General features: G+C 35.9%; 3 protein-coding genes across 4 annotated transcripts in view; all 3 read right to left on the bottom strand.

Annotated features, from left to right (window-relative positions):
• Positions 1-856: 856 nt before the first annotated feature.
• LOC117788686 (MORN repeat-containing protein 5) lies at positions 857-1,917 on the bottom strand. The gene has a single exon (XM_034627520.1). The coding sequence runs from the start codon at positions 1,879-1,881 to the stop codon at positions 1,009-1,011; it is 873 nt and encodes a 290-aa protein (XP_034483411.1). The 5' UTR covers positions 1,882-1,917; the 3' UTR covers positions 857-1,008.
• Positions 1,918-2,437: 520 nt separating this feature from the next.
• On the bottom strand, positions 2,438-3,849 carry LOC117788685. The gene has a single exon (XM_034627519.1). It carries the CDS (start codon positions 3,707-3,709, stop codon positions 2,561-2,563), a length of 1,149 nt encoding a protein of 382 aa, XP_034483410.1. The 5' UTR covers positions 3,710-3,849; the 3' UTR covers positions 2,438-2,560.
• A 3,912-nt stretch (positions 3,850-7,761) lies between these two features.
• The window catches only part of LOC117787439 (capon-like protein), a 66,361-nt gene continuing 63,966 nt past the window's right edge, over positions 7,762-10,156 (bottom strand). For both annotated transcript variants that reach the window (XM_034625969.1, XM_034625968.1), the window contains one exon: positions 7,762-9,465. In XM_034625969.1, coding sequence (XP_034481860.1) covers positions 9,193-9,465 — 273 coding nt within the window. In that variant the 3' untranslated portion in view covers positions 7,762-9,192. The remainder of the gene's footprint in view (positions 9,466-10,156) is intronic.

The raw sequence follows: 10,156 nt of genomic DNA, 5'->3' as shown, positions 1-10,156 counted from the left end.
TCTCATATAAAATATTTTTTAGACGAAAATTACTACTTTTAAAATTATTGATACATTATTGATAAAATTATTGATATTGCCAATTGAATTGTTGGTTGTATTTTTAATAAGTATTATAAAAAAAGGTTCAAAAATTCTTGAATATAAAAAACATCTTGATTATAAGGACACTTAACATATTTATGTATTTTTCAGTTTTTTTTTTAAATAAATTTCTTTTAAAGTTTTCTTTTCTTATATTTCAATCGAATTTTTGTTAGCAACTATTTTCTTTTTTTTATCAGTGTACACTCACACATACTTATTTATTTTATTCCGCGCCCACTATTGAAATATGTTTTCATATGACTTTTAGCGCTTTTAACTGTGTCTTGTGTTTCGCTTTCGCTTTTGCTTTTGACTTTGGGATTTTCTTTTCGCTTTTTTTTCCAGATTTCACTAACGTTTAGCTGGCCTTTTAATTAAATGAAGTTCTGCCTGTATTTTTTGTTTTTTTTTTGTTTTTAGCTTTGCTGCCTTTTTAATTAACGTCAAAATTTATCTGTGCGTGTTTTTTGTTGTCCTCATACCCTGCAAAAATGTCTCCACATCAAATGGAAATCATGTCACACGTGTAGCATAATTTGGTGGCTTTTTATGGGTTCATTAGCCGCTGTGACAGCTGCAACCTTTACAGATGTTTGTCTCACAAGTGGAGGGGAGAGGGGAGAGAGAGAGTAGACCTGCTGACCCAATTGCCACACCCATTACACACATGGCTTTTAAGTGGATTTCCATGTTCGATTGCAGTTTTAAGGTGTTGCTTAGAATTCAGCTTCGGCTGTTGTTGTTTGTCATAAATCTAACACTCTAAACATGAACCAACGCCTTGGGATATGCAATATATTTTTGTATATGCCTTTGACCCAGAAAATAAAAACAGACAAAAAAAAATAAAAGAACATAAAGACTTGAGAATTTGGGTTAATCGCATTGAGAACATTAATAAAGAACGAAACCTTCGATCGATTAATTTATGAGGCATGCGTCTCTTTCAATTTGAATTTGTGTCTGTTCTTGATTCATTTTCGTTTTTAGCCTGTTATCCAATATGGAGCTGCAAGTATCGCAACTGCTGGCCACATTCAGTCGCACCTCTTTGGCCGACAGGGAGCTCTGACTCTTGGGCAACACACATGGGGCAATTTCTCCCGGCAATTCTTCAACTAATTCCTTTACATTTTCCAAATTATTTTGCAGGATTTGCCGTGCAAACTGCGCCATTACCATTTGGTCTACGTGTTTATTTCTAAGTTCGCCATGGCGACAATTGTTTTGTATCCAGGCTCGCACTTCGGGAGAGTCGACGTAGAATTCTGTCGTCTTGGACATGTGATCTGGTATTTCCGTTATGCAGCCGCGACGATTGAATTTGCCAAAGCCAAGATCGAATATGCTGCGACCCAATGGCGGCGGATTAGGACCCTCCCCAGTCTGGTATTTATAGGGACCCACCGCCTCCATGCGGACCAATTTCTCAGCACAAAAGCGACGATCTTTCGCCGTACAATATTCCCAGTTGTTGAAGGTAATATCGCCGTCATTCCACTCAAAATCAACTTCCAAGTTATCATTAAAGGTCATGCTATGAATCTTAATCAGCTTTCCATGATCATGCAACACATTGAAGCTGACGCAATGCGGACAGGGCATCTCAATGGTTCCATCGCCATGGAAACGATTGTTATAAAAGTGACCCAAGTATTTTGTGCCATCTGGATATGTATAGAGACCAAAGTTCTGCATGCCCAGGTCATTATAGTATCCAATAAACTTGGTGCCCGTTGGATAAACCGTGGCGTGTGAATGAATTTCTTCTTTCGCGTTTTGCTTTCGATTCATATCTATGTAATAAATATGTACTTTCTTATAAATGTAGAAAATTATTTATGTAACTCTCGTAACAGAAAACAAAAACTGAAGAAATAAAGCAAACAAATAATAAAACAAACGGACTACTTAAAAGGGGGAAAATACGAGAATAACAATTCCAGCCTTTAAAAGTATGCTATTATATTTTTTACACTTGGTTTAGCAACTATAAATTAAAAGCATCACATGAAAGTATGCTACAATATTATTGCATTTTAGATTAACAGACTCATCTCAAAGTATGCTACAATATTTTTATCTTTTCATTCAGCAACTGTGAATTAAAATCAGCATCTGAAAGTATGCTACAAAATTTTAATTTTTAAATAAACAGCAGCAACTAAAAGTATGCTACAATATTTTTATGTTATAATTACCAGAAGCAACTGAAAGTATGCTACATTATTATTTTTTAATTTAGCTTTACTCAAAGGACTAAACTAAAAAATGATTTTACAAAGGGTTAAATTACAAATTATGTTTGATTTTAAAGATTTGCTTTACTTAAAAAATATTTCACATCTTATTTAATTTTTTAAGCATTTTTTTTGTCAGATAATTAGACTTAAACAATACTTGAATTAATTTTGTACATTTTCAAATGTAATTCTTAACATGATTATATAGATCTGATTGATTTAATTCGCAACTACAGCTGAAACATGGAGCGATTAATGTCTACAAAACTAATGGGTCGTTTCATATGCGACTGAACCACATAGAGATTGTCTGTGGGTTTCTTCTGGGCCATCCAAAAGGCAGTTTCAAAGTTATCCCTGACATTCTCAATAAGAGACACCTCCGAGGGACTCTGAGAAAGGCTTTCTGTGGCACCCGAATCGACTTTTTCTGGCTCCGAGCTGCTGGTCCACTGACGCGCTCGCTCAATAGATGGCATCGGTTCCTTGGGATGATTGCGTTGCCACCATTTGGTGAATTCCTCAAATCTCTCCTGCTCCTTCGCATAGTGACGGTTTATGCAGACCTCAGTTGTTGTTTTTGGTTCATTCCATGGTCGATTGGCAGCAAAAAGAAAGTCGGCAGTTTGCCGATTCGCTTCTGGTTTCTCCTTGTAGAACTTGGGATAGTAACGCTCCCGATTGATATTCTTCTTGGGCGCATAGATGGTAATGTTGGGGAGTTGAGCTTCCTCAGTTGCCAAATTGTTGCCTATGATTTGCCTACAAAACTCTGCCGGTGGCTCGATTATATGCTCCTTGTGGGCAGCACGACAATGTCGCATTATCCACTTCTTCTCATTCGGACAGTTGACGTAGACACTCTTGGAGAAGGGCTGTGGTCTGTCCACCAGCCAGCCTGTCTTTGAATTGAAGATGCCCTCCTCGACATCGAAGCAATCCTGGGGCACCTTTCGCTCCATGAGATTACTGGTCAAATAGGAGGTGGGTCCCACCGGCTGTTGGCCATAGAATCGCTCCGCCTGATAGCGACGATCCTTGGGCGTGAGATAATCCCAATCATCACAGTGGAATTTGCCATTTTGAAAGCTGCCCTGCACATGGAGTCCATCACTGAACCACATATCCTCAATGCTCACCAGCTTGCCCTTGACGAACTCCCCCTTGATGGTAAAACGATATGGTTGAGCCATCTTCAGATGTCCAAAGCCATGGAATTTGCCCTGCACGAATCTGCCGCGATATTCGCTGCCATCGGGAAAACGATAGCTACCGAAACCATCCATCATGTGAACCGCAGTATTCCAGGCTCCCTCATAGCTGCTGCCTGTAAGAAAGCGCTTTGTTGCCACCTCCAATTCCTCTTGTTGGCCAGACATTGTTGCCACTAATCTCAGATTTGATATTGCGTTGCAATCTCCTTCTTTTCAACTGTGTGCTGTGTGTGTGTGCGAGTTTTTATTCGACTCGTTTCTGGCACTCTGTCAAATACAACGATAATACTTTGTCGACTGCTTACTTGACCCACTTGTGTGTGGCTAACCAAGTGGTGCCAGGTTTGCTGAGATTCTCACATTAGCTTTATGACTTAATGACTGTGCGTGTCTGGGTGCGGTTGAAATGTCCATCTGCATGCTCTTTTCTGCTGACTTCTCATTAGTTTTTATATGCATTATTCCCTGAGAGAGCAAATTCCATGAGCTTTGTATAGTCATGATTTATTCAGAATTTATTTTAGTCATTACATTTTAATCATATTTTCGAGTTTATTTTTAATTTAAAATTTTATCAAGTGCTCTTAGTTGACGCTTATTAAATAAATATATAATAATTAAATAAATAATAATATAATTAAGTGACTTTATCAGAAATCTGTCGCATACATTTTATGCCTCAGTCTCTTCTCTACAAATGGAGTTTTCTAGAACAGAGGACGCCATTTTATGGCTCAATTGACTCAGCGAACTCTTTCCCTTATTTTTAGCAAATTGATGCGTGTCAAATTTTACACACTCATAAATTCGCAGAAAATTTACATACTCTCGTGTAAAAACCAAACTGAATCACATGAGTTCATAAGAATTTTGTATCAAAATTTACTAATTTATTTTTTAGACAAAAGAGTCTATAAAATTAATTTATTTAAACACTCATAAATTCGCAGAATATTTACAAAAAAGAATTTTTTTTCCAAAATTTACTAATTTATTTTGTAGGCAAAAGAGTCTATAAACTTAATATATTTATTTAATTTATTTACACACTCATAAATTCGCAGCAAATTTCCATAAAGTCAAACTGATTCACACGATTTCATTAGAATTTTGTCGCAAAATTAACTATTTAAGCCTTTAGGCAAAAAAGTCCATAAACTTAATTTATTTATGCACTCAACGGCAATTTTTCCAGAAAAATCGTTATGTTCATATTTAATATGATTTCATTCGAATTCAATCGCATAAATTGTTAAAATTTTAATTTATTTAATACGAGTATGCAATAATTGCATTTTTATCCGCTCAGCCGTAATATTCTTTCCTACTTTGTTAACTATATATCCATATTTCTTAATTTCCCAAACAAATTAGCATCTTTAAATGCGCATGATTTAATAGGAAATCCGTTAAAGACATGCTTTATATTTTGCTGAGCATTTGTAATTAAAATTTCTGCATTTTTCTATATTATAAAAATGCAGTTCCGTAGGGTATTAACTTTAATTCTAATTTTTTAATTTTCATATTCTCCTGAGCCTTTTTAATTAAAATATCTACATTTTACTATATTTTATAGATGCAGTTCTTTAGGCTATTAACTACAATTCTTATTTGTTAATTTTCCAGGGATATAACAACTGATCTGATTGCGTTTTTTTACATTTTACTTTATTATAAAATTGCAGTTCCCTAGGATATTAACTTTAATTCTAATTTCATAATTTTCATATTCTCCTGAGCCTTTTTAATTAAAATATCTACAATTTACTATATTTTAAAAATGTAGTTCTTTGGGGTATTAACTATAATCTTTATTTTTAAATTTTACAGGGAAATAACAAATAACAAATGATCTGTTTGGGTTTTTCTGGGTTTTCCCCAATCCTTGCAACAAATGTTGGATTATTTATAATTTGGGCTTAGTCCAGATCTAACTTTAATTTTTTGCTTTACAGCTCATAATTTATATTTAATTTTATTTGTATTTGTAATCTTTAACTTCATTTTTAAGCTTGGTAATTTTTTCTTTGCCGACTGCTTTTAGTCGTGCATAAATAAATAAATAAATAAATTTAAAAAAAAAGATTTGATCTGTTGGCTGCCTTTGGCTGCATTGCTTGACCAGCTGTTTCTGGTTTCTGCTTTATGGCCATTGGTTTTTGTGGCAGCTGTGTTTGTTTCATGTTGCTGTTGCTGTTGCACGTGTGCTGAGCAAATCGTAAGCACTCCCCAATGTCCACTAAATCATGTTCACTTACCTCACTGTTGCCGCCTGTGGCTGGTGTGGAGGCGCCACCACCAGCACCACCAGCCGCAGGAGCAACGGCAACTCCCGCACCACTCACGCATCTGAAATCCACAGAACCACCTGATGAACGTCGTGGTTTGTTAATGTCCAGGCGCAATATGCCCGGTTTGGGACGACGCGCCACAGAAGCAGCAACAACAGGAGTCGCAGTTGTTGTTGTCGTTGTTGTTGTTGTTGTTGTTGCCACATCTGGAGCCACATTTTCACTAGATTCGTTCGTTTGCATTGTCGAGACTAAGGAATTCAGTTGAGAGCCGCGAACACGTCCGCCGTGCAGCGACAACGCGAACGTACTACGAATAGACGAGCGTATCCATGTCCTGCCCAAGGAAGCAACAATTACGACAACAACTACAACAACAACTACAACAACAACTACAGCAACAGCGTAAATAAAATGTGAATTAAACGCGTCGACGTTGTCGCTGAAGCCACGCAATAAATGTGAATGTAAATGTGTCTGTGTATGTGTATGTGAATATGAGAGTGTCTGTGTATATGTGTGTGTATGTGAAAGTGAATGACGTTCACGAGTCGACAGGACACGCGGCACTTTCAACTGTTTCTTGTTGCTGTCACATAGCTCACATGTTCATGATGTACAGTGTACAACAGTGTTGCCATCTGTATTTTAAAAATGCCAACAAAAACCACTAAATGTCCAAATACCAATAAATACCAATAAAAAAATATTTTCTATATTTTCCAGTCGTTATATAAAATTGTTTATAAGTTTTAAAATTTACTTGTTCATTTTTATTTTTTAATTCTGATTTTTTTTAATTACTTTTTATTTAATTACTAATTGTTAATTACCAATAATAATTACCTTGCATCGAATGGTTTTTGTTGATGTTAAGTAATTAAATTAATAAATAAAACTTACCAAACCTGTTTTAACAAAATTTCTTATCATTTTGTATCTAAATTTTCATTACAAAAATTACCCTAGACATTAAAAGATTTTAGGAGAAGAAAAAGAAACCGTTGAGTAAAAGAGAATTTATTTCCTTCAAAAAAGCTGCACTTTCCATCAAAACAAGATTCATCAGCCCACAAACTTATTTCAAAGTTAAAGTATTTTTGCAAAAATGTGACCATATTGCTGGGAAAAATAATAACTATCTAAAGTTATAACCCACCAATAATCTCTAGTGTGTAGATTTAAATTTTATACACTAACAAGCAACAAAAATAGCTAGTGAAAAAGCCACCAAAACTACAAACCTGATGTGCACACACTGCGTATGCGTAATATGAGTTTATTGTGTGTGGATGAACTTCCTGCTTTCAGGGTCGCAAATAGCAGGACTACACACAACATTTACATGCCTTTTAGCTTTATGTAATTATGTCCTTTGCCTGTGCCCCAAAAAGTGTCAAAAAATAGCAGCGAGCAAAATACAAAAAATGCTAATAGAATGTGGTATAAAAAAAATAAAAATTATCGCATGTCGCGTTTTTCATTTTTCATTTGCTCAACGCTCCATTAGTGCGCTTCTTCTGCTTTTTGTTGTAGCTGATGTTGCTAGTGTTGCTGCTGTTGTTGTTGTTGTTGTTCTAGTTGCTGTTGTTGTACTGGTAATTATGACCGCACACGAGAGTTGCCTTGGGTTTGTTTTCTAATTTTCAATATGCGATACGCCCGCCATTTTGTAACGCCCCTTGCTTTCAGTGTAGTGAAAGTGAGTGCGCTTGTTAGCTGCCAGCCAAGCCCACTTGCTGTGCTGTGTATTCGTATTTATGTCCGTATATCCTGGCGTGTCCTGCTCCTGCTGATATGCAATGCTTGTTGCTATTACATGCGAAGCACGTTAAATTAATTGAACAGCAAAGTGTGCAACAACATCAACAACAACAACAACAACAACTACAACAACAACTGACAATTAAAACTGCAAGTGCATTTAATTTTTATTATTCACTTTATTTTGCTGTCTGAACATAAAATAGAATTAATCTAATATTAAATAGCTTTTACAATAAAATGCTCTTGGAATGTGTGTGTGTGCGTGTGTGTGTGTGTACGAGTATGTGTGCGCATGTTTTTATATATATCTCTCTCTCTCTCTCTTTTTTCTATTTATGCTTAGTACAAATTTCAGTTTCAGTCTCAAAAAAATTGTTGCGTAAATTAGCTAAAACCATTACGTACATTATTTTTAATTTGATTCGAAATTTAATTAAAATTTGTATATTAGCTAAAATGAAAAAATGCCTTAAAATCGTTAGGAAAATCGTCAGTTTAAATGATAGCTTAACTAAAACTATTTTAATTTATTGCTTAAATATTTTTTTTACTTTAATTAAAATTGTAAAATGTTTAAATTTCCAACTGTTTAAGTTTTAAACTAACTACCTGCATTTGAAGTTGCCTTTAAAGCAACTCCCAGTGTGTTTATCACTTATACGCCACGTGTGCCCGTTGCTCTTTTGTGCAGCTGCAGTAAATTTATAGAGTTAACCCCGAAAATATTCGTAAAACATAAAAGGCGGCCACATAAAAGCGGCATCGATTTATGCATAAATTGCTGGGATGCTGAAATATTTATGAATAACAAACATTTGCGTGCACACACACACTTCACAATGTGGTGTGCGGTGTGTGTGTTGTCCTTGTTGCTGGCTTGGCTTATTTGTTTGACCATATATATTTTTCCAGCAAGTCAAAATCCGCAAGGAAGCTGCAGTGTTTTTACTTTATTTCATTTGCTCGCTTTTATGCTGCTCACATCTGTGTGTGTGTGTGAGCGTGTGTCTGTGTGTGAGTGTGTTTGCTTAGCTTAATAACCAGTTTTTCTCAAACATGAAAAGTTGGCCAAGTTAAGCAGCAATTGGAGCGGCTTTTATTATGTTTCTCTTTCGTTTTTCGTGCTACGTGGCGTATGATAAATGCGACCTGTTTGTCCACCTAATGAATTGCCTGTCTGTTTGTATATGTGTGCGTGTGTGTGTTTGTGTCTTACATGCCAATTACTTTTACTTAGTTTATTAATACTTAAATACACTTTGAGCTTAAGCATTATGCTCGCTAATTGACTTATGTCTACGCTTATTCATACCTGCTCAGCTCTTTTTCCTTTCAGCTTTTATCTCTTGATGTACGTGTGTGTGTGTGAGTGTGTGAGTGTTGATGGCATTTCAATGAGCATGTCGTTCGTTTGGGTTAATTTGGTCATTTAGTCTATTGATTTTCATATTGGCTAATCTATAGAACTAACTACTTAATGCCAAAACTGTCATTTGCTTACAGCTATGCTTACAAAAAATACTCACTTAACAGCTAATAAACGCACACATTACGATTGGTAGTAATATTCAGGAGTTTGCTGGTAATTTAAAATGTTGTCACTTTGCCCAAACGCATGCCAAGCAATTTACGACGTTTTTTGGCGCTTAACTTGGTCCAAATGGTGCTGCTGCCCTCGACGAGCAGAAATTCATCGCATAAATCATCCGTTTCCTTTACCATGCCGCCATAGAAATGATCCTCCTGATACTTCTCAGAGCGCGAGTCGCCGGAAACGAAGCCGCTTTCGGGGCGAGACAATGAGGCGGTATGCCAGGGTAACTGTTGAAACCATCGAGCCACTTTAGCCGTCGACGAGAGCTGTGAAAATGAGTCGAGCATTAAACAAAAAAGTCAGTGTGTAAATTTATGCAAATGAGTTATGTGCGCAAATTGCTGTCCACCAACACCAGAAACACAGAGAGAGTGAGAGAGGGAGAGAAAGATATAGAGAGATGGAAGAGAAACGGCGACACTTCAGTTTTTTTATACTCTTGCAGAAGGTATTATGATTTACTTACATAATGTGAAACGCTTATGAGATATCGTAAACAAACTCACAGAATATACATTTTGGATTATCTCAAAAGTACTGAGCAAATTTTTCTGAAATCGGACTACTATATCATATAGCTACCATAGGAAGGATGGACCGAAAATCGATCTTTAGTATGAGAAACATTTTTATTTTTTAAGCTATCTCAAACAATCTCACAGAATATGCATCTTATATTGTCTTTTATCTTCTGACCGAATTTGTTTCAAATCAGACAACTACATCACAAAGCTGCCATAGAAACGAATAATCAAAAATTAAATAGGGTATTAAATATTCGGCGTACCGAAATTAACCTGCATTTCTTGTATTTTTTGCGCCATCGTTTTTCATTTATCACGCGAAATTTATGCACTGCCTGTTCGGCCATTCATTATCCCAGCACGGCGTATGCGTAATACAAATGCGCTTAAAAGTATGCAGCACTTTTTTTCTTTGCCGCTCACTTGACAATTT

The sequence above is a fragment of the Drosophila innubila genome (genome assembly GCF_004354385.1).
Source record: "Drosophila innubila isolate TH190305 chromosome 3L unlocalized genomic scaffold, UK_Dinn_1.0 0_D_3L, whole genome shotgun sequence".
In the NCBI taxonomy this organism is placed as follows: Eukaryota; Metazoa; Arthropoda; class Insecta; order Diptera; family Drosophilidae; genus Drosophila; species Drosophila innubila.
Note: the sequence above shows the minus strand (reverse complement) of the source record. Positions and strands in the feature narration are given on the sequence as shown.